The sequence below is a fragment of the Chelmon rostratus genome, chromosome 23 (genome assembly GCF_017976325.1).
Source record: "Chelmon rostratus isolate fCheRos1 chromosome 23, fCheRos1.pri, whole genome shotgun sequence".
In the NCBI taxonomy this organism is placed as follows: domain Eukaryota; kingdom Metazoa; phylum Chordata; class Actinopteri; order Chaetodontiformes; family Chaetodontidae; genus Chelmon; species Chelmon rostratus.
The window spans coordinates 5,975,718-5,999,391 of NC_055680.1; the positions used below are offsets into that span (position 1 = coordinate 5,975,718).

At 40.3% G+C, this 23,674-nt stretch overlaps 3 protein-coding genes and 1 non-coding gene across 6 annotated transcripts in view; 3 read left to right on the top strand and 1 right to left on the bottom strand.

The window, feature by feature from the left end:
- The window catches only part of kdm6ba (lysine (K)-specific demethylase 6B, a), a 93,868-nt gene extending 88,256 nt beyond the window's left edge, over positions 1-5,612 (top strand). For all 3 annotated transcript variants that reach the window (XM_041964995.1, XM_041964997.1, XM_041964996.1), the window contains 12 exons: positions 94-220; positions 519-624; positions 706-911; positions 1,070-1,176; positions 1,269-1,337; positions 1,528-1,676; positions 1,805-1,919; positions 2,038-2,225; positions 2,340-2,481; positions 2,852-2,978; positions 3,650-3,820; positions 3,983-5,612. In XM_041964995.1, the coding sequence (XP_041820929.1) occupies positions 94-220; positions 519-624; positions 706-911; positions 1,070-1,176; positions 1,269-1,337; positions 1,528-1,676; positions 1,805-1,919; positions 2,038-2,225; positions 2,340-2,481; positions 2,852-2,978; positions 3,650-3,820; positions 3,983-4,000 (1,525 nt within the window). In that variant the 3' untranslated portion in view covers positions 4,001-5,612. The remainder of the gene's footprint in view (positions 1-93; positions 221-518; positions 625-705; positions 912-1,069; positions 1,177-1,268; positions 1,338-1,527; positions 1,677-1,804; positions 1,920-2,037; positions 2,226-2,339; positions 2,482-2,851; positions 2,979-3,649; positions 3,821-3,982) is intronic.
- Positions 5,613-9,949: 4,337 nt separating this feature from the next.
- Positions 9,950-16,981, top strand: tmem88b (transmembrane protein 88 b). The gene is made up of 3 exons (XM_041965397.1): positions 9,950-10,459; positions 12,878-13,282; positions 15,988-16,981. Exons 2-3 carry the CDS (start codon positions 12,884-12,886, stop codon positions 16,270-16,272), a joined length of 684 nt encoding a protein of 227 aa, XP_041821331.1. The 5' UTR covers positions 9,950-10,459; positions 12,878-12,883; the 3' UTR covers positions 16,273-16,981.
- An 889-nt stretch (positions 16,982-17,870) lies between these two features.
- Positions 17,871-18,034, bottom strand: LOC121627024. The gene has a single exon (XR_006007985.1). It is a non-coding gene; the product is annotated as a U1 spliceosomal RNA (small nuclear RNA).
- A 2,459-nt stretch (positions 18,035-20,493) lies between these two features.
- On the top strand, positions 20,494-23,642 carry si:cabz01076231.1 (calcium-binding protein 2). Its single transcript, XM_041965406.1, has 8 exons — positions 20,494-20,547; positions 20,799-20,861; positions 21,073-21,208; positions 21,931-21,961; positions 22,322-22,465; positions 22,709-22,818; positions 23,110-23,257; positions 23,458-23,642. Exons 2-8 carry the CDS (start codon positions 20,800-20,802, stop codon positions 23,484-23,486), a joined length of 660 nt encoding a protein of 219 aa, XP_041821340.1. The 5' UTR covers positions 20,494-20,547; position 20,799; the 3' UTR covers positions 23,487-23,642.
- Positions 23,643-23,674: the final 32 nt, after the last annotated feature.

Genomic DNA, 23,674 nt, shown 5'->3' on the forward strand with positions numbered 1-23,674 from the left:
TTCACCAGGCCACATTTTTTCATACCACCACTAGTAGTAGTAATAGAAATGTATGTATTGTATCTGTCAACATGTTCTCTTTTTCTGTTCTAGGGGAGCCAGAGTGAAAGGAAAGTTCAGAGAATCTTACTTGCTCCCAGCCTTCTCTGTCAAGCCCATCATGACCTCAGAGGAACCCATCCCTAGAGAGAAACTCAACCCTCCCACACCCAGCATCTACGTATGTCCCATTTTATACATATACTAGCTCTCTTTCAATCTTTGGCCTATCATTTGACACATGTGAGGAATTAATATTTTATCCATTATGATACATGGTAGTAAGTGGCCAAAAGTAACTTAAAATTTAATCACAAAGTGCACACATACATTCTTTAAAGCACCAGAACATAAAGTTGCTTTAATGTTTTGTACACTGAAGACAGTTGATAACACACAAGTGGTGCCCTCTTATGGTGATTCAAAAAGCCAACACAGTTCGTGTTTGATTGCGCTGACATGATTTTTCTTCCCTATAGTTGGAGAGTAAGAGAGATGCCTTCTCCCCTGTGCTGCTGCAGTTCTGTACAGACCCCAAGAATCCTGTTACTGTCATAAGGGGCCTGGCTGGATCTCTTCGACTCAGTAAGTGTACACTTACAGTGACTGTTAACATATTACTGCATCAAAAGTATGTGGCTAATGTTCCCTCTCATTGTTTTTTAGACTTGGGGCTGTTTTCTACAAAGTCACTGGTGGAAGCCAATGCAGAGCAGGCAGTGGAAGTTAGGACTCAAGTGCAGCAGCCCGCTGATGAGAACTGGGACCCCAGTGGGACAGGTCAAACGTGGCCCTGTGAGAGCAGCCGCTCCCACACCACCATCGCCAAGTACGCCCAGTACCAGGCCTCTAGCTTCCAAGAGAGTCTGCAGGTAAATGTTCTACTGCTGTTGCGATTACTACTCCATTCTCGTAGACTTTCTATTTCAGTCATATGGTTTTATATGTCAGGTAGAGGGTCAGGATTTCCATGTTTCTGCATTCTGTGCTGCAATCCACCTGATAAACATGCTGTGATCCATGTCTTCAGGAGGAGAAGGGCAGCGATGAGGAGGATGAAGAAGATGATGACAAGGAGAAGAAGCCATCCAACAGTTCTGATACTCCCAACAAGGACAGCTCTAAAGAAAGTAGCAGGTAAATGTGGTGTTAGAAGAGCAAAAAGTTAATCAAAAAACTGAAGTGTTTTGCAATTTGTAGTAATGCTTAAATATTTTTCTTTTCCTCAGTGCTGAGCAAAAACCAGTGGGAAAGATAATTAAATTTGGCACCAACATTGACCTCTCAGATCCCAAGAGGTGAGCAACTTCACCCTAAGACATTAATCATCTCTGTGGCAAAACATGGTGGTCTCCATACATACATTGCCCTCTGGTGGTCAGGCCTCAACACTGCAGCATGGTCATAGCAAAAGCTCCTTTGTTCTCATTTATACATTCATTACTAAAGGTAAAATTAATTGAGTTATGACCTGCTATCTCTGCTCAGGTGGAAGCCCCAGCTTCAGGAGTTACAGAAGCTGCCAGCATTTATGCGTGTAGCATCCAGTGGAAACATGCTGAGCCATGTCGGACACACCATCCTAGGCATGAACACTGTCCAGCTCTACATGAAGGTTCCAGGGAGCCGAACGCCAGGTAAAGGACACTGATGGTCCTTTGGTTAAATAACAATATGTAACAGAAATTACTACATGGATTAAGATCTGTTAAATTATAAATCTAAAAAAGAAAATACCATTGTATATTCTGTCCTTAATCCACAGGTCACCAGGAGAACAATAACTTTTGCTCTGTGAACATCAACATTGGCCCCGGAGACTGCGAGTGGTTCTCTGTCCATGAGAACTACTGGCATGCCATCAGTGACTTCTGTGAAAAGTGAGTGGATGGAGACAAATCTGAGAATGCAAGCTGACCTCAGTGTTTGCATTTATTTTTTAGGCATTTGGGTAATGGGTAACAGCTCTAACACAACCTTTTCCTCATATGTGCTCAGGCACGGAGTAGACTACCTGACAGGATCCTGGTGGCCAGTGTTGGAGGACCTCTACAACGCCAACATCCCTGTGTACCGCTTCATCCAGCGACCTGGAGACTTGGTGTGGATCAACGCTGGAACTGTTCACTGGGTTCAGGCTGTTGGCTGGTGCAACAACATCGCCTGGAATGTCGGACCTCTCAGTGGTAAGGAATGCACCATCTAGTGACCAAATACAGGTTACTTCAAAAATAGTAAGAATATTTTGTAAGACAGCGTTATTTTTTTTTTCTTCAACATTGATTCATGTGTATCTGTAGCTTACCAGTATCAGCTGGCCCTGGAGAGGTTTGAATGGAATGAAGTAAAGAAGGTGAAATCCATTGTCCCCATGATCCATGTGTCCTGGAATGTGGCCCGCACTGTCAAGATCACTGACCCAGACACCTACAAGATGATTAAGTGAGTATAGACAACTGCTATCAGTTACCAGTTTGAGTTACACTATGCTAAAACTAATGAACAATAGAATCTTATTAAGGTTATAAGGTTTGAACTGTTCATAATACTGTTGTGTGGTTCTGCTTAACTGTAGTGTATTATACTTGAAGGTGTTAATATGAGGTCGAACTAAATATCCCTCTCAGTATAGTCAACAGCACTAAAGCCTCCACAATCAATATTGTAGCCTTCATGAAAGTAGGACTGCCTGCGGGGCTGTTCCATTACATTTGTAAACTTGGAGTAATACACACAGAAAATGTCAAAATTTGGAGTTTCAACATTTGATGGCAACTTAATGTTTATGTTATTCTCTTTTCCTTTCTGCCAGACACTGCCTGCTGCAGTCCATAAAGCACATCCAGATCCTGCGGGACCAACTGGTGGCTGAAGGCAAGAAGCTTTCCTATCAGAGTCGGGTCAAAGACGAGCCTGCCTACTACTGCAATGAGTGTGACGTGAGTAGCCAACAGTCACTCTAACCATGAAACACTATTACAGACACACTAAGTTGCCAGTTTATTGGGTGCACTTAGTTGCAACAGATGCTACATTCCTATGGTAGAAATGCTGATTCAACTTTATCATCATGGAGTCGATGGTGGTGTTGAAATGTATTACTTTAAACTGATAAACCCAATAAACTGGCAACTGCTTCTTCTACCTCTGCAAGTAAGAAAAGTTACCTAGACTATAACATTACAGTGTATTCAGTTGTTTCAGCTGTTTTGAGTAGCTGTAGGTAGGTTGATATAGAAGAAGTGGACAAAATATTAGAAACACTCCTGTATAATGCAATACAATTCAACAGCATCACAAACTGCAGCCTCCAAAATTACTACCATGGTAGGACGCAAGGTGTTCTTGAAGTGGTCACATATCAGTCAAGTGACCAACAGAAGCATGTATTTCATTTAGTTGCAGGAACCCACAGTGCAAACCTTTTCACCAATAAACAGGGTACTGTTGTGCTCTAACGCTGGACATGCAATGAGTTTTTGATACTCAAACCACAGATTTTACAACAGGAGTCCTTTCAGAAATTCGGCAAAACATACTCTTGATATCTCTTGTTCACATAATTCCTTTCTGCCAGCATCTTGAATATGTCTTAACCTCTCTGTCACAGGTGGAGGTGTTCAATTTGTTGTTTGTGACAAGTGAGAACAGCAGCAGGAAGACATATGTGGTTCACTGTGAGGACTGCGCACGTCAGCGTAACGCCAACCTGACCAACGTAGTGGTGCTGGAGCAGTACCGCATAGAGGAGCTCATGAACACATACGACTCCTTCAGCCTGGTAAGCAGACACATACCTCTATTCAATATTCCCCATTTTCCAGTGAGGGTTCCTTTCTGACCTGAAATAAAAATAACTGTCAAAAAGAATACCGCCCAGTCATAAATACTTTACTTTAATTATTTGTAAATTAACTGTTTGTTGTGTGTTTTGTCTCACCAGGCCTCTTCCTCCCGGTGACAGAGCTCCCCTCCTGCGTCTCCTCAGCCATAACCAAAACTCCTGCAAGCCAGGACAAAAGACACAGTTTCACTTTGGTTTTCAACTTACCCTTTCATTATTTAAGATCATTTTTGCTACTACTACTACTGCTAATACTTGCCGAACAGCCAGTTGAATACGTTTACTCATCATTACTGTTTACAAAAAGAAATACCAAGCCGCCAATAACATACCAGTTTACTCTCAGACGGTGCTTTCAACCAGAAACCCTGGCAACAGTGAAGTTGAGAACCAGGGGGCAGTTGGTGCTGCCATTGAACAAGCTGTGGAGGGTATTTGATGGTTTCAATGGCGTATTTCTGTCAGTACCAGAGAGATTTTTTTTTCTGTTGTTGTCGTCTTGAATACTGAAATTTGTACATGCTGTTTGCAATTTTTGTGGGGTGCTGTCTTTTTTAAAATAATTTATTGTTTTGTTTTTTCTAAACTAGATCAGCCTAGATATATACCACATTGGCCTTGTATTTAGAAAAGAGAGAAAATGAAAAATACTAATAATAGAGATATGAACATTTTTCTAAAGCATTAAGAATTTTAAAAAATACAAATGTTTGGAATGCTTCAAAACATACGGGTTTTAACGACTTTGGTTTTTTTGGGGGGATTTAATTTTGTCTTTCAGATTCTTGTATGTGTTGTAAATCTTGTGTTTGTATGAATTATACTTTTATTTCCGCTAGAGATTAATATTCAGTTGACACTCATCAGGTCTTTTTGTTCATTTCTTCCATCTCTGTATGAACTCTCTTTGAAAAAGAAAGAAAAAAATCATTGTCATCTGGTGTTTGTGTGTTGTATCTCTGATTGTTTTGTTCCAATATGCAGACTTAGTATTTCCTGGAATTTTTTTTTTTTGGCATTGTACATTTAATTTAAAATGTTTTCTCTATTTATTGGATATCAATGTTCTCCCTTTTTTAATAGGGTTGTACAAGTTTGCGTTTTTTTTCTCCTTTATTTTTTATAGTGACTGATTGCTCTGTAAGAACTGAAATGTGGGGGTTGTGTGTCCACGGGAGTGGAGGCTGCTGTTTCTCTGGTGCTTGCCTCTCATGACTCCTGCCTTTTTCTCCTGATATATATTAAATAATATCTTTATCTTGAATATAATGCCACCTTTCCTGTAGACAATAGGCACACTGCTCACGTAGAGAAGATGACTAATGGAATGCTGTGTTTGTATGCTCATTAAGGAAAAAAACAAAACGACTTTTTCCTAAGCGTTTTGAGAAATGGTAATTTTTTTTTATTATGTAGGGGGCTTTTAGATAAGATTTTATGATATCTGTTGAATATGATAATGGGATAGATGGTGCTAAATGTTCTCTTTGAACAACCTTTTTTTCTGTTCATTTTCTTAAAATGAGAATTCTATTTTTCCTGTTGCAATATTACCTTACCCCTTTCCTTCTCTTTGTGGTCATTTATTTATAACTGCACTGTTTAGAGAATTCACACAGACATACTTGCAGACACACACACCAAACTGAGCCAGACATGTCTTAAACACTTGTGAATTTGTGTGACATTACTATGATTATTAATAATAAACGCTTTTTTGATAAATCCAGAAGGGAGAAGGATTTGTCTGTATTTTTTTTTTCCCAAATGACCTGCTCGGCCATTGCTCATCTGCCTCAGAGGTTCACCACAATCTGCCATGACAAATTAATAAATAAGACGGGTCTCTAGAGTCGGTCTTCCTCCTAAGACACCAAAGACAAACTATTCAAGAAACATAAAATAGTAAACCAGGTACTCGTGATTTGTGTTGGATGGTACAACAGTTACTTGGTTTGCTTGCTGCTCTTATCTGACAGATGCTTGGACAGGTGGGCAATATGCATACCATTCTCTACCCCAATACAGAATCCTCCACCACAATAATGATGTGTATTGTGATGCAATATTTCGTCTAAAAAATGAATGCTGAAATTGTTAATAGATAAAATACCCAAACAGGAATACCTGTTTGACATCATTACCTGACAAATCAATGCACCTCATCACACTGAGGCAAAAATGAAACGCTGATGTAAGACAGGTCTTCTCAGTTGATTTGCAACATTGCACAGAATTGCCTCAGAAACCCGGAGATGTGAATGGAATAGCTTATCACCGTTCAAACTGACAAAATCTGATGGGTGACAAATTTATATTGTCTCACTTTACATTATATCGCCCAACCTCATTAGAATCTTAAACCCACATATCATTATTTTCATTGTCACATTAGTCTGCATATGACACACAAGCCTCCAGTATTCTGTGTACATCACTGACAGTAAAACCTCTTGTCAAAAATGTTTCCAACACCGACCATCACCTGCTGAAAAGTTAAGGACTGAAATGGGCAACATACAAAGCTTCGGCTCCATTTGATTCCCAAAACAGACTCTTTTTTACTACATACTGACTCACTGACTACACCCTTACCACCTTTGCAGCCAACTCACTGCCCTCAAATGTGTCACAGCAAACTTGAAATCCATTCACTCCACTCCTACAATAACAAGTCATATCACTCAGCAGTGACAAAGGTTTGCACAGTTTTTTCATCCAAGTCCTCAATCTGAGCTTGTGATTGTTAGAAATGCGTGTGAAAAAACAAGGCAGAAGTTCGACAGAAAAAGTTTCTATTTAGAAATCAGCTTCCAGCGTAAACTACGGAAGGAGACTGCACTAGTGGCAAAACTTCACAGATAGCAGAGCAGGAAATAGAGAGCTGTAACAAGACTTCAGTTTCCTTCAGATAATCCACGGAAGTCAAACAACACCTTAACCTTACAGGCAAGAAGTAGTCACTTTCAAGGTCACACTTGTGACTGGGTAGTCCCAGTGTGTGAACTATGTTGCCTAACACACCATCCTTTTTATTCCCACCTGAATTGCATAAGGAGCATTTTTCTCTCTTTTTTTTTATCATGTTAAGGAATCTATTAATTAAGTGCAGAAAGTCAGAAGGAAACTTGCTTATCAGATGTTGTTTACATGTTAAAACACAAACAAGAAACTTTGATACTTTACTTTGTCCAGTTTCCGTACAGCATCGATCAGCCAAACAAGCTGGGCCATAGATATGAATGTGACCACACTGAATGAAAGATGCCCTTATGGAAAGGTAGTATATTTGTCGAGTAACTACACATCAGAACATTGTTTCAAACAAATATTGTTTCCAAAAAAAATTCAGCTAGCATCTCCAGCATTGTCTTGAAAATGTTTCAGTGAAAACCTAATTAATCCAGTGTTTCTAAAATAATCTCAGTAGCTGTAGATATAAACTTAGCTTGTCAATCCAGTGCACATTTCATGTCTCATGAAAAGAAACAAGCCACTTCAGTGGTCTTAAGAGAAAAGGCAACAACCAATGTCTGAGCTTTTCTTGAAGCCAATATTAATTTTCATTCATTGTTTCTGGAGACAAATTAAGGCATTAATGCTGCCTTCTTACAATACTATTAATGTTTTTTTTAACTGAAACAAAAGAAAGCTAATTTTCCTGTAGGTAAAGGGATGAATAAATCTGTACAACAAGTTTCTTGTGTGTTTTGACAGCCATTATTGAGCCTGAAAGTTTAGCTTTTCCAAGCAGAGAGAGCAACCTCTGGCAGGTCACCATGTCCTCAGGTCATGTTAGGGGCCACGGGGCCAGCAGAGGGACAGAGCATTACTGGACAGACTGAAGGAAATCCTGCTTCAAATCACACAGGAAGACCACCTCCGTCCGTCTGTCTGTCCACCACGCAGCAGTCAGGTGATGATGAGAGGATAAATGCTCTTCCCTCCGCAAAGACTAAATACTTCAGCAGTTCAATCAGCACTACATGGTGGAATCATGATGGACAAATCTTTGAAGTTTGTTTATGCTACTCTCGTTGAGCATGAGAGAAAAGATTACATAGTTGCCATTTCATCTATAAAAGCATCCCAAAGGAGCACTGAACTCTTGACAGCAGTGACATAACACCACCAAATCAAAGACTGCAATGTCAACCGTTGATAAAAATCATCTAATGAAAGATAAGTCCATATACTAATATGTCAATGAGTTCCTTGCCCTTTTCTGTAAACCACCATGCTGCATGTAGACATCAAAATACTGTTATTCTAGATCTATATCATCTACCCACACTGCATGCGGACCAACAGAGGGCTGGAAGTAAACAGACAATGTAAGCTCAAAGCAGAGGGAAAAGGGTAGAAAAGTCAGGATCAGACAAGACCAATTACTTAGCTTGTGCTCTGATCTGTTCTTATCATTTAACTGATTACTGCCTTCCTTGATATCTTTGTTCTTTTTACTTCATCCTCCTTTTCTTATCCTGTGTTCTAGAGAATCCAAGCTTTTATCTAAATCACATCTCCTAACAGTGCACGCATTTTACATCACACATTGTAAACAGTGGAGACTGACGTCTCTTGCTTGGCTTCACAACATCACACATCTTTACATCATGTTACCGGTGCAAGGCCCTCGGCTCCGAGGTCTGACTCCCGCTATAATGAATCATCATCATCTGAACCTCAACAAGTACACATTGTTTCTTAGCCTCCACAGACTCTCCTTTCAAACCACACATTACAAAAAAGTGTGCAAACCTTGTCTTGTTGTTCAGTCGTTACTCAACTAATTGATCTCAAGAATTATCCTTACCCTGAAGTGAAGTCCTGACAACAGGATGTTTTTATGTAGGTGACGTAATGTTTAGAGACAATGTCCTTCAAGAGGAGGAAACATTGTTTCCTCTACTTTAAATGTCATTAATTGAAACCGTTTCAGCTTCCCCTGGTGCTAATTCATAGCTCATTTCCCTACAGGAATTAATGATTGCATGATATAAAAGGTTCAACAGCACATGTATTTTAATATTGGTTAATTTAGTATGTTTAGTGCATATGTATATTTAATGGAAACAAGACTGCTGGACCTGGACCATTATGTAATATATGCTTCTAAATAATAGAAGAGGATAGCTCAGTCCTTACTGAAAACAGTATTATGATACAGCCTAATTAAAACACACCCAAATAAGTAAAATGCACATGTGCAGGCTTGCACTCTTACTGCTGCACACTACAAACACTCGAGGTCTCTTTCAGATTACTTTACATCTTATAACAGGAAGAGGGAGCTGTTCTTCCAAAGGAAACAGTTTCACAGTGTCTAGCAGAGTTGAAGGCCTTTTGTGGGGGGAAAAAAATAACACCATTTTCCTATTATTCTGAGTGGACACAAGCACCATGAACCTGTCTGGTAAAGGAAGCATTAACAAACATCAAATGAGATGAGATAGACACTCTCAACAAGCTTTTACTCTGATTTTGTTCATGCTAATTACACCCCCAGATCACATACATACAACGATCACATCACCTTCAAAAAAGATGCAGTCTAGAGAGAAAAATTAATAGATGCAAAGAGCCAGTCTGATGAATATGCATAGGTTCATTTTTACTTACTCCTGTGCATTACATCTGAATTCTCATCCTCACTGAGCTGAACTACCTTCTTTGAAGACTGCTGTAAAAACACCTACACTAAAGCAATACTTTAAATAATGTTCAGCATCATGGTACCTCTTCTCTACCACTTTTAACAAACAAATCTGCTTCAGCCAGCCTCCCCCCTCATTTACTGCTCTCCTGAACCTAAACTTATCAGGCATGCCGCCTCACTCTGACCCCCAACACCCAGCCCCCACTGCAACAGGGACAGGGTAAAGGGGGGTGTAACATGTCCTGAATATGAGAGGTGGAATGCATGCACTGAGAGGAGATGTTGGAGAAAGGCAGGGGGGCTGATAAGCCTAGTGGGTGGAGAAAGAGAGTGGGATGGATGCAGAAAGGAGGGAGGGACGGAGAGACAGCACTGCGGACTCAGTCAGAAAGGGGGGTGGGGGGGCAGACAGACAGAAGTTTGACATACTTAAGACAAAGACCACAGCAATTTGGAGTTCACTTGTTTTCAGCCACTGAGGAAGGAGCATCTCTGTGTTACTACTTCATCACAGAAGCCCAGGAATTTCAAGCTGCATGAGGAAAAGAAAACAGAGACTCTGAGACATAATCTGTTCCACTGACAACTCTGGATAGTGGAGACAAGAAGCAGCAGGAGACCAGAGCTGCAGGAAGCCAACATACCACCACTAAAAAGATAAGGCTTCAGGAGGGAACCTCCAAAAACACACAAAAAGCTCTTCCGACTTCACATGAGGAAAGGAGGACAAACCTCTCTCTAGAGAGGAGTCGAGAGCTGAAGGGCTGAAGAGGAAACTAAAAAGACCTTGCTGAAGTGTGCAGAGAGCGTGTGCTCGGAGGACTGACTGGACTGAAGTGATCTTGAGAGGTAGTGAGAAAAGCAGCAGCAATCTGGAGGACAATCAGCAAGAGGTCCACCTAGGCCCACAGCACAATGTGAGTACAAGAGCAGCTGCATCACTTCGACACATTTAAATCATATTATTAGTCATTTTCATACAACAGAAAGGAGCTGAAAGATCATATTTACCATTGATGGTCAACATAAAGCTACAAGTCTACAAGGTCTGAGAAACAAAGAATTAATTATTGCAGCTGCTTTGTTCCAGACAATAGAATAACAGAATGATAGAACAATAGAAAATCTCCCTGCAGCATCCAAGCCAGATAACATTGCAAGAGCTAGCACAGCATCTACATGATTGCCTGCACACTATGAAGAGTTAAGAATCAATCAAGGTGATGTATTGGGTGACCACATGCCACCATGTGGCAGCTACATTAACTTCCTCACACACTATTTCTTAGAATTCCTGAGTTTGGGTCAAACAATGACATGACGTGTTATTCAAAGAAACACTATTCCAACAATAATAATAACAGTGAGTAAAATAGGTGGAGCGCCTAAATGTATTTTCAGTCAGGGGTGCAATGAGTCACCACGTACACACTTTCCTGCCAGTCCTTCCTGCGTGACCTTCAACCTTAAAACAGCACTTGGGATAACAATGGGAAACAGACGTGGAAAATAAACAACGCTAAAGCAGCTAGGCCAGTATAGTAAAAAATGTCTGCCACCGTCAATTCAGATATTAAGTGAGACAAAGTGTGAAACTGAAGCACAATCTGAGATGTTATTTTTTTTTCAACATTCTTTCAATTTGAGCTTCATGTGAACATTTACCAAATAAATACCCAAACATAGGTAGGAGCGTTTCAATTCAGAGAAATGATGTAGGGTATATGCTGGAGCTCCTGCTAGCTGAACTAACACAGTGAAAGACACCGAACAACTCTCACAGGGCTGGATGACGGCTTGTTGGATTGGCTAACTGAAGGAGCCGTTTCATCAGACCCTTCCTGTTCTGGCATCAGCAGAAGCTTTTGTTATACACAGAGGCAATGTCTTAAAATTATTGTCTGGTTATATGACCTGTCATGCACCACCACCAAAAGAGGTATAGTTGTGTGTTGGTTCTTACACTTTGGCAACAGACTGTCCACACGTCAGAGCATCGAGGTGTTGCACATGTACAAAAAAGTGATGGCGGATAAGTAATCACACAGTATGACAATATGGTACTTTAGCAGTAATGATGCTACATCTTGAGTAAAGAAATTGCTATTAGAGTTACCACCATTGAACACTTAAAAAAAAAATCATTCATGCATGACCCTTAACCGTAAAATATCTTCAAACAGGAAACAGGAAAAATTGCTTATGTGAAGGCACCTGTCTGTCGTGTTGGCCATGAGGAAACACTGACAGGTTGACTGTGTCATCCCTATTAGAAGTTTTCCACTGCCGTAGCTTTTTGGCACTTTCTGGCCCTGTTGTGTGGCTGTCTCCTGACCTCAGAGAAGTGAGGATATCCTGTACCAGACACAGCTGCGTACCATATAACACCTGTCGGAACACAGAATAAATGCAATCTAACTTAGATCGGTCTTAGATCAAAGTAGACCTTACATGCAGGACCTGGTCTCTGAAAGTATGAGGTTTGAGTGTTTGACTAAGTGTTTAGTGATGCTAACTCAGAAAATGTTAAATTATAAAACAAAAGGCAAGTGTTGTACCACAATTGCAATTGCATAATGATATAAGGGCCATTATTTGTTTTGGGGTTTTTTGATGTTGTTTATTCCCCAGTGATTGTAACATTTTAGATTTTTTTTAATGATTCCTTAAATCATATATATATATATATATATATATATATATATATATATATATATATATATATATATATATATATATATATATATGTATATATATATATATTTATATATTAAGATTTTAAGACAAGATTTTAACTTATACATTAAATGTACTGTGGTGGCACAATCTAAGTATCGTGTATCATTATCAGCGGTTGCATCTGAACTTCTATGTTTAACACCATCTCGACTTAACTCACAGGCATGACAGTATGTATAAACATCAGCGTACATACAGATAGACACATAACAAACAGACTTTGAAGCCAGTAAGCCTTAATGCCTCTACCACACAAACTACACATGACAATTACGAGCTCCTTTCCTTTTGGCCAATCAGCTCTCTGATAATCATCACCTCACAAACAGAATCACACAAGGCTGGCTTCCCGATGGATAACACCACTAACCTCTAAGTGAACCCAGAGCCACCAAGCCTTTGAAGAGTGGAATTTGATTAGGTTCAAAAGTATTGTGTAACTATGACACCAGACTCCTGTACTCATCCAGCCAAACATGCTAATCATGGCTGACCAGCAGTTTCAAAACATCTGCAAATGTTGCCTCTGTTGTTGATTCTGATAACATTTCTATTTCCATCTCACACTGCTGATACGTTTGTTCTTCTGCCCACAGTTCACTATGAGTATGACTGGTACTCTAGAGAAGGGGGCCCACCACCAGGCCTTGGACCTGTCTGAGGAACTGCCGCCACACCACCACCATCAACATATCAACCACCACCAGCATCTTCACCACTCCAACTCCCTAGCCTCCACCACAGCTGTGGGGGGAGGCAGAGAAACACCTTCACGTGTGGTTGTACCTCCTCCTTATTCTGCAGCTGAGAGTGGTGGTGGAGGCAGTGAAGGTCCTCTGGAGCTGCGGGGGTCCTTGGATTGCTGGGCCTGCTCGGTGCTGGTGACAGCTCAGAACCTGATTATTGCCACGATCAACGCCTGCCTCGCTGGACTGGTGTTTGGGACCATCCTGATGCCAGCCATTGTCATGGTGGCATTTGGCTTCCTCTGCCACTCTACAGTAAGAAAGGGGGAGATAAGGGGGAGGGTGGATGAGTGAGTGTGACCACTTAATGCATGTTGAAGGAGTTTGATCTTCAATTAATTTGTGGCCAGTGAGCAGTCACACTGTAGTTGGCAAAGTGGTCACTCAAGAGCATTTTGCAAGACTTGTTGATTGGACAATTTCTTCCCAAACTCCATATTTCCTATTTAATCTATGGGAGAATTTACTAAGCAAGAACACACAGACATTTGATGCAAATGTCTGTGCATCAACTGTGCAACTGGACACAAAATTCCCACATTCCCAAGTCTATTACTTGCTTGCAGGAAATACTGCCAAGTCAAAGTAATATACCTCAACATCTGAGACCAGTGCAGTTTGGTGTGAAAGTGAAAATGTGTTTGCATGTTGGGAAGGAGAAATGTTTACACATGAATTTGCTGCATCTAAACAAAAGATGAATGAAACAGATGATATGTATATCCATCTTTTCATTAAAAATCTAAAAGTCCTAATCTCAAAACTTTGATCCAAAAATTTGAAATAGTTGTGCCCTGGGCTTAGGGTGGGGGCTGGCTCTATCAGTGATGAGACGTTTTATAATCAGATAAGTCTGAGGTTCTCTCAGATGTTGAGGAGATGGGTGAACTGGAGGGAGCAAAGGGTCAGCAGTCTCCGGAGCCAGACATTAAAGCACTTGAGTTAAACACTGCTTAGTAGCTAGTTGAGGATTAAAGGACAGGGTTTGGTAACAGACAAAATATGAAAATGTGCAGAATGTGATTATAACAGCTGAAAATATTAAATAAGACATGTAACTCAAACAAAACAACCTATTTGACCCATTAGTCAGGAGGCATTATCCTGTGCTATCCTAAAAAGTTATCATGGTTCAGAGACTTTTAATGCATACCGATGGCATTTCTGTGGGCCGACGACCTCTTTAATGACCAGAGACCAGGATTCTCTCTGTTCTCCTGCTCTCTCACAATTAGACCTCATGTGACAGCAGCTTAGAGAGGGATTAACCAGGACCTGGGAGGATGGAGAGAGGGGGAGAAATCAGAAGAAAATAAAAGGGTGAGAAGAAAAACAGAAAAAGACAGGTGGGTTCAGCATTTAGGATTCTTCAAATAGAGTAGGCAACATTGAGCACACTTTCAAGATATGAGGAAATGTTGTTTAAAAGAGCTGTCCAGAAACGCCCCCAACACAATGTTTCACATGAGCAAAAACAAGCACACTCTTAAAAAACGCCTTTCACCATACAAGCTGGCTCAGATCTAGAGCCATACAGGAGGCCTCACCAAGCAAAAACAAACATGGGCATACTTACATTAGTCTTATCTGTTACAACTCAAACCCTCAAAGCTCCCCTGCACCCACCTTCTAGCCTTTACTTTTTTTACAATCATGTACTGCTGTTTAAATCATCTCACTCCCTCCGTAATGTTTTGCTTTCCTTCTCCAGCTGGGATTTCTTTCTGGCCACCTGTAATTCTACATCTATCAGGACAGCATTTAATTTGTCTGTACCATTTTTCACATTCACTATGATTTGAAAATTTTAGTCTTTTCACATAATACTAAAAAGTATTTAACTACATAACTACTAAACTAATGCACATGTTTTTCCTGAAAAACTGTTGAGTCAAACCATAACTTTAGAATTTAGCTGTTACAATGTCACCATGCCCTCTACTATAATGAATTCCCTTGAGCTCCCTCGGTCCTGCAAACCATTTTAACTCTCTGCACTTTCCTCATGCACTTAAATGTTCACGTCATCCTTCATGGGGCGATAAGGATGATTCAGGCCTGCTGTCTCTCCATTCCTCTCCCACACTCAAAGCCTGACCCCTTTTACCTCCTCTCCCACTCCCCCAATGTTATTGCTCAACATGCTTTGACAAACAGTATTTACCGATGAACACCTTTGAATCTATGATGATAATGATCGTTGAATGTGATTCAATGTATGCATGCAAGTGTGTGTGTGTGTGTGTCTGAGACAGAGAAAGAAAGTGCTATATCACAGACTACCAACTGGTGTCTGTCCTCACCTCATACACACATACCACACAGAGCACGTCATCTGCTGTCCTTATCTAGTCTTCCCTGCACTTCACCAAATATCTGGATCACTTCTATATGTTCAACATGGACAACCCAAAATACAGAGTAAAACTAAAATGTTTCCCAATATGTGCCAATACACAACTTTATCCAATTTTAAAATCTCTGCATGACATGGCAAATTGGACTATATAAAGTAAATGTAGTAGAATGTAGCAGGGACTCAGACACTGTTTCCAAAGCAAAGAGCAATTTTCAAACAGCACACAGTCACGATTCTATCATCATGTAATGTACATTGAGGAAGGCAGCTGAGTCCCTACCACCTGTAGGCCCAGTAGCTATGCAGGTGCCCCTGACGTTTGACCTCAATAAGCATTAGTAGTACTTGAGCACTGCCCTGTTACAACAGAGGTGCCCTAGAGCAAGGACTTCACCCCTCGGTTACTCCAGTGGAGCTTCTGGGTTTTATGAGTACTGGTCTTACAGGTGTGGGTGTGTGTGATTGTGTTAGTGTTGACAATATATTCCTCTCTGAAGCTACCCTGGCAAAATAAAGGTTTGAAAAATATCAACACTGGTTAAATGACAAACATACCTCTGCCACATCATTCCAACTGCTGTCTTTCTCCTTGCCTTCCCAGGTCCGCCCTCATGGGACCACCCCCTACTGCTCAGACCTGCTGACTGATGGAGGCTGTGTGGCTCTGCTGGTGGTGGGTTTCCTCTTGGTCACCCCTCTGCTGGTCCTGGCACTGGCTGCATACTGCCGCCTGGCCCGACACCTTCAGCTGGGCCTGTGCTTCATCCCATACAGCCGGGCTGTGTACAAGAATCTGCCTGCCACCCAACACCGTGGCCTGGGCACCGGCTGCTGTGGTGGACGAGATGGAGCAAATGGCAGTGGGAAGGGAAAGGTCTGGGTGTGAGATAGTCAGAACATGGGGGATGGGGAGGAAAAAAAACATTAGATGAAGCATATGGAGACAACAGCACAGTGTATACCAGAGAAGTGAAGAAGAAGGTATGAATGGAAATTCCAACAACAACACCTTGAACATCCTGGAAAACCAGTTACATTGTTATAAACACTGACTAATGACTTACTCCCCATGACTTTAAAGTCAGAGCAACAATACTGATTGTTAAGAATAATGAAAAAAGAACACAGTGAACGAGGACATTTTGTTGATTGGTATTATTCCACTGGACACATTGGCTGTTACTGGAACTTTGACTATCTTGTAACTTTCCAGCTACAACTTGGTGGCATGTATTCTACAGGAAAGACGACTAGGATAACTTTCAAGGTCAAATGTATATAGTTTCATATAAACAATCATAGAAACAAGAAAATAGCATGATACTAAAATGCAGTATTAATCAAGGCAATAAATAATAAGGATAAAGCATCTTAACAGATTTGTATACAACCTTAACTTTCCTGAATTAATCAGGGGAGAATAGGAAAACTGAAAATATCACACCTCAGAAAAAGTTGAACTTACACTAAACAATAATTGTATCACTTTTTTTTATTATGAAAAACATATTTGCTTAATGTAGTTTGCTGTTAAGTTGATGCAACCTGTGACTGTAATTTCTCATGCTTTTCCCTTTTTATAAATAAAATTTTTGGATTTAGCTTGACTCTGTTCTGTATTAACATGGGGTGGGATCCTACTACTAGGAAAAGGAAAAGATTATGCAAGAATGTTCCCAGTTGGCCTCAGGACCAGCCAACACCAATGTGAACATACACACAGTACAAAAGCACTTCCGGGTGCCACCAGAGCTCCACTGCTGATCGCCTTCCACTATTGTGAGAAAATGGCCCTTGAGAAATGAGGTCTGAAAATTGATTACAGTGGAATTTTAAAAATGCACATAGGCAAAGCCAGCCTTGTGACCAAGCGGACAAAACGTCCTGTGATAGGCTTGACAGTGTGTAGTTACTATCGCCCCCATGTGGTGAAGGAATGGAATAACACATGGGATCGAAACGCTGGGACTGTTATCATAAAACCATACATGTATCGAAATTATGAATGATAAACTACATGTTAAAAAACTAAATAAGACAGTTTGAATGACATATACAAGTATACTATGAGCCAACGGTTCCCAACAACCTTCTGCCTTATGACCCAATTCAAATGTAGTAATGTTTACCTGCAGTAACTGCATAAAAGATACTATTTTAACATTGATCAGAGTTGCAGATGTATATTTTGTTTTTCTGTACTGTTAAACATCTTGACACCGTTATCAGATTTATTCTGGAAACTACTACAATCAACCATTATTTCTCGTTGAATGAACCAAATTCAGTGCAGATGCAGATTGCAGAATGGACCCTGTCAATGACTTACATGCAGCACACAACACGTCACAGCCACAACGTCATTGTAGTAAATACAATACATTCCTCAATCAACATATAATACACTCCACATATATAGAACTTAGTGTACTTCCTGTTGTCGATATGATGACCATAACGACATAATTTATTTTCACACCATTACAGGGGAGAGCGCGAACGCAGTCCCCCACTACCAGAAATTATGCAGTCGAGATTCCCACATTTGGGGAATTCGCAGGGGTCAGCACAACCGGAGTGCAATGGCTGAGCCTCGCCCTGGGTGAACCACCTTCTTGATCATGGTATCTCCCCTGCCAGGTAAGTATGAGTTGTACAAGTTAGACTGGGGGTGGTCTTTCTGCTACATACGGACCAGACTGACGGTGACACGGATACAAATACTGAAACACGTCCAGGCAGAACACAACGATCACATTATTTAACCCTCAGTATCAGTCGTATCACACATGTTTAACACAAAAAGCACTTAATCTGAGTAGTTCGTATTCGTATCTCTTCCCATCATGCTTTACGGCATTGTTCAGGGATCACGTGGAAGGCAACTTCCGGGTTCTCACTTTTGCAAAACAATATAGACATCTGCATTCAGTTAACCAGTCCATATGGTTCTCAAATCGCACTTGCTAAAATACTGCACAAGTGAGTTGTTCCGTTTTTAGTTTTGGTGTCACTCCTCGACTACTGGTGCAACTGAACAGTAACATACCATACCACCCCTCTCTGACAACTGCAACATAAACTGTCATATTTCTGCAATTTCCCCAAGAGAAGCGGAATTAAATCAGAATGAAGGGGATTAAATCCTGTTTGAGCCTCCATTGCTATAGACGAGAAAACAAAACAGCGGCGAAATAAACAAAAACCGATAAAAAGCTGCCTTGATGCCGTATGAAAGTGCTTTTTCAAGATGGTCGCACATAGGGAGCTTTGGCGACATCTGGTGGAGAAGAGAAATAACTACATCCTTATATGGTAATGGTGCTGTGAGGGCTGCAGTAGGCCTAAATAAAACAAGTTAAATGCAATTTAACTTGTTTGGAAAAGACATGAACGCGTATAATCTTACTTTCACTAGCATTTCACAGCCCGTACTTATGAGAAAAGAGGGTAATTGATCATTTGAATATTCCTGTAAATATCGCCTATTAACATACTTTGTGTTCAGTGTGGGACTACGTTTTTATACATTATGATGAAGCGAGGCATTTCACAGCCTAGTCCATCCATAGCAGCAGTAAAGCTTCGCTGTTAGGCTAAGAACCCCGTTTCATGTCACATAAAATAACTTGCGGTTGACGAGTACGTTACATGTCTTTTAATGACAGTAAAATAAATGACAACTAGTCCGAAGTGTTGACTTAGTGAACATATTTTGGAGGCTCAAAAAACTTGGCTAAACCCCGCTGCACTGATGTTTGTTTGGGAGGAACGGCCATTTCCGTCAATTAACCTTATAACAATCAGCCTTACGTTACGCTAAAAGACGACGCCGAAGCTAACGCCAGCGTCGTCCTAAAAAGTCGCGTTTTCCCCATCTCAACTGTAACTATGCGCACACGAAAGCGTTAAACATAAGTTGGTTTAATAAGCTACACAACCTTTGCTAACATTTTCAGGGCAGAAAACTCACCTGGGACGAAGAAAGTTGCGGTACCAAAGTGCGCCGTCGAAGACGCAACAAACCGCTCAGAGAACTCAAGCGAAAAACTCGCCTTCGCGTCATGTGACGGTCATTCCTCCAACAGTACACGAAGTATTTCACAAATGTTCTAATGAATGCACTACAAAATTAATAAATGTCCTTATAAAACTAAGCTAACGTTAATTAAACTGAATGCAATTACGGATACGCAAATTAATCATTTAAAATGTTCTTAACAAGCCACCTGGCGGTATGCAAATTAACCGGAAACTGCGGTTGAAGGATCCACCCCCTGAACGTTGATATGTGAAATATGATTGGTTAATATGAAAAATCCAAAAAGCTGATTCGTCCTGATGCAAATATAATACAAAAACATAGGATAGTTTGACACAAACTTATAAAAGTAAAGGCATTCTTTAACACAAACAATAGGGTTAAATGGAAACTTTCTGCAACAAAACAGAAAATTTAAAATGAGAATAAACAAACCAATAAACTAGAGATGCGTTAGATACTGTCTTAGTTTTTCCAGTGGACTATACTGTGAGATGACAGAGGTGATAATAATATATGTTAATATATAGTAAATATTACTATAAGATTGGTCAGCTATTTGTTTGGAGAGATTTTACATCACAGTTGAATGAAGGGCATGCATTGACATGAAATTATGTGTGTGGTCAAATATTGTATATGTACTTAAAATGTTCAGTCTGCAGTCATTCCCACGTGTAGTCATCACAGTGATTATCCCAACACCACCACTGAATGAAGAAGTCAACAGTACACAAAGCACTTTTTCACTGTAGAACCAAGAGCAACTCTCAAGAGCCAGTGTGAAAACCTTTTAAGACTACAGGCTCAGTGCAACTGCAAGAGTCTCCAAATAAAGACACTTAAAGCTGGTGTTAGAAGCAAGTGGGAACTGATGTCCTGAAGGTCATATCAGCCACACTGCTGCTCCACGTTTTGCTTTCTAATCGTTGGCTGCACGTTTAGCTAGGTAATTACCTGTTAAGCCTCCCTGAAGGAAAGAGGTCAAGAGGCAGAAAAACAGAAGGGGCAGGATATCGTGCAGCCATTCACAACACAAGTCGAGTGCTACTCAAGGAGGACGAGGAGGGCTCTGCTGCTCTTGTTTTCTTTTCTCACCATTTAGGAGAGGGAATAAAGGTAAGCAAATTGCAGAGAAGTGACTGGGTTCATAGTGAAGATGTTGGAGACTGTTGGGAAATCCAAGATTGGCAATAAAACCAGTGGAATTGCTTTTAATTTTAAGGCGTTTGATAAACATGGATTTTATCCTGGTGTGTCCCAAAAAGCATTTATGGAATTTTTGCAGCACGTCCAAACATGTATGTATATACTGTAACTAATGTGTGAGTTTTATTGGACACACAGTTTATGCCTCTGTTTATCCACAGCATGTCCAAGGCAGGAGAGCGAACACCCTCTACGACTTCTGTCAGTTCATCCGTAACAGATGGGTAATAATCTCAATCAAATATAATCAAATATAAAATCCAAGAAGGAAAAAAAAGCATGTTAAATAGGTCTTTCTTGTCTGAAGCTGTAAAGTTCATTTGCTAATTCTCCTGATCTGATGGTGATCTGAAAACACCACATAATCAAGTTGTTGACATGGAAAGTCTGCATTTGCCTGATTGCTATTTATCATATCATTTTTCCATCTTGTAGCAAAGATGGTGCCTCCAATGATTCCCCGTCAGGTTCAGTCTCCGAAACACCCAAGAAGTCATCAAAGAAGTCTAAGAAAAACACAGAGAGCATGAACAAAGTCTACAACTCTGTGCTTGACAGTGTCTTTGGGGCGGTAAGAAGCTGACAGCCACATTTTGTGATTTGAATGTCCTGTGTAGTTGAAATGGATGAAGCATCCTCTTGGCTATGATGGTACCTGACCTCTGCTGTGGCACTTTGACCTTTGATCCATACTGTATGACACTGTCCAAACAGTTTGAAGTTACAGCTCAACTTTTGCTTTCAACACCAATTCCCCAAATTTAAACACACCTTTATTGAATAAAATGTGCGTCTGCTGTGTGAAGCCTTTCCTAACTGACAAAGCACCTTGATCTTTTGATAAAAGCCATGGCTGAGAAAGGCCTGGGGATTACTTAAAATTCTGTAATTTATACGATTAAGATCTAAAGTTATGTAGATCTCTCCAAAACAGTTGCTACTCATTCCCAGTTAAAGGAAACGTACATCAGACATTTAAACATCAGAGTCAGAAATGCAATGGAAGTCAGACAGAGAGCCGTTCCTGATCTTTTTCGAGCTGCTGTCACTAAGCCTGGTGTGTCTGCTGTATTAGTGGCTCATTAGCTGAAGCTTAATGCCACGCTTCATTAGACTTATCCAGATGAAGAACACTTGCCTGATTCAATTTGAAAATTTTTCCTTTTTTCATTGTAGATATGTGTTGTTGTTGACTAAAGCACAAGACAATGGTATCAGTACTGTACAGTGTACATTCATCTTCCTAACGCTAACAGATTGACATTTCAACATGTTCTGTTACTGTTTCTGCAGGACAGAGAATTAGCTCAGGCTGAGTTGGACGGTAAGTGTCACTGCCATGTTAATGTGTTAATAGCTGCATCTTAAGTAATATCAGAAAGCCCTAAAACCCTCCACCAAAACCCACATTCATTATTTAGTTATTTGTTTTTTCCATTCAAATCTCCCTCCAGCTCTTGCTTTTTTTGTACTTTCTTCAGTAACATAAAAGATAATAAATAAATGTTCCAATGGATTGTAAGAGTTGACAAAATTTGGATTTCTTTCCCAAAAATGATTTTTGGTTTTTACATTTGTAAGCCTGCCTGTTATATTTTAGAATAATAAATGTAGGATATTTAGAACATCAAATTTAAATTTGATAAACCACGTCTGGAACTGTGGCTACTGACCTTTCCTACAGAGTTGCAAGAGGCCTTCAAAGAGTTCGACTATGATCAAGATGGATACCTGAACTACAAGGATGTGGCTGAATGCATGAGGACTATGGGATACATGCCCACAGAAATGGAGCTGTTGGAGATAGTACAACAAATCAAGATGAGAAGTGAGCCCATTAAAGAGCCTTTAAAAATATATAGAATACAAGCACACAATGGCCATCAAATATTCATTATACATGAAATTAAATGTGGAATTATGAAATGAAAATGAATTATTTTATTTCACTGAATTAAGTGATCTAATTTTAACATTTCTTTGCATAAAAAGATGCATATTTGTTTGGCTGTTTTTTTGCCACTGAGCCCCTTTTCCATTTCCTGGCTCCTGACATCCATCCTCTCCACAGTGGGCGGGTTAATGGATTTTGAGGACTTTGTTGAACTGATGGGCCCCAGGATGATGGGAGAGACTGCTCACATGCTGGGACTCAAAGAGCTCCAATCGGCCTTTGTACAGGTCAGCCATCTTATAATAAAACAAGCTATGTAGTTATTAAATTACAGCAAAAAGATAGAGATGGTCAGTCAGATGACGTTCATCAACATAAGCTGTATATCAGACCTAAAAAGAACTTAAGTCAGGTTGTGGGATTTTCAGTGAATGAATGCAAAAACAAAACAAAACATTGTAATCCTCTTGTTCAATTTCCTTGCATTTTTTCCACTACAATTAACTGAAAAGTCCAAAGTAAAACTACCTTTTCCTCCTGTTTCACGTCATCTTCATCACTTTGTCTCTTTTTAAAAGTTTGACCTGGACGGAGACGGAAAGATCAACCAGGAGGAGATGAAGGAGGCAGTCAAGTCGCTGCTGGGGGAGAAGCTGAAGAAAGGAGAGCTGGAGGAGATCTTGAAGGAGCTGGACATTAACGCAGATGGAAACATTGACTTTGAAGGTGAGAATAAGAAGTTCAGGCCACAGCACATTCAGACGGTCGACTTGCTAAGCAGAACTGTGTGTTTGTGTGTTTCACATTTTATGCATGTGTATTATGCACTAAACATAACTGGCCCCTTGCTGTTTGGTCAGAAAAAGTCAGTACTGACTTAATTTGCTCTCTTTTGTCTTCTCTCTCCTCTTCTCCCTCTTCTTCAGAGTTTGTGATGATGCTCTCCATTCGCTAGCTGCTGAAGCGACTGACAGCAAGGACAGGACACACTAACACTTCTGAATCATTCCACACAAAGTTAATGCAACTATCATACCTTGGCAATTTGGTAAAGTGTAATGTAGATATAGACTTCGACTATATAACGTGTGCCTACCTCTGTAATAACTGTATGAATGATGAATTGTTAAAGGAGTCAAAGTG

Excerpts from the sequence above, each read along its gene's own strand:
- si:cabz01076231.1 (XM_041965406.1), top strand. The coding sequence starts at position 20,800 with ATGTCCAAGGCAGGAGAGCGAACACCCTCTACGACTTCTGTCAGTTCA. Across the intron at positions 22,466-22,708 it reads ACAACAAATCAAGATGAGAA|TGGGCGGGTTAATGGATTTT; the intron begins GTGAGCCCATTA and ends TCCTCTCCACAG. Across the intron at positions 23,258-23,457 it reads TGGAAACATTGACTTTGAAG|AGTTTGTGATGATGCTCTCC; the intron begins GTGAGAATAAGA and ends CCTCTTCTTCAG.
- tmem88b (XM_041965397.1), top strand. The coding sequence starts at position 12,884 with ATGAGTATGACTGGTACTCTAGAGAAGGGGGCCCACCACCAGGCCTTG. Across the intron at positions 13,283-15,987 it reads GCTTCCTCTGCCACTCTACA|GTCCGCCCTCATGGGACCAC; the intron begins GTAAGAAAGGGG and ends TTGCCTTCCCAG.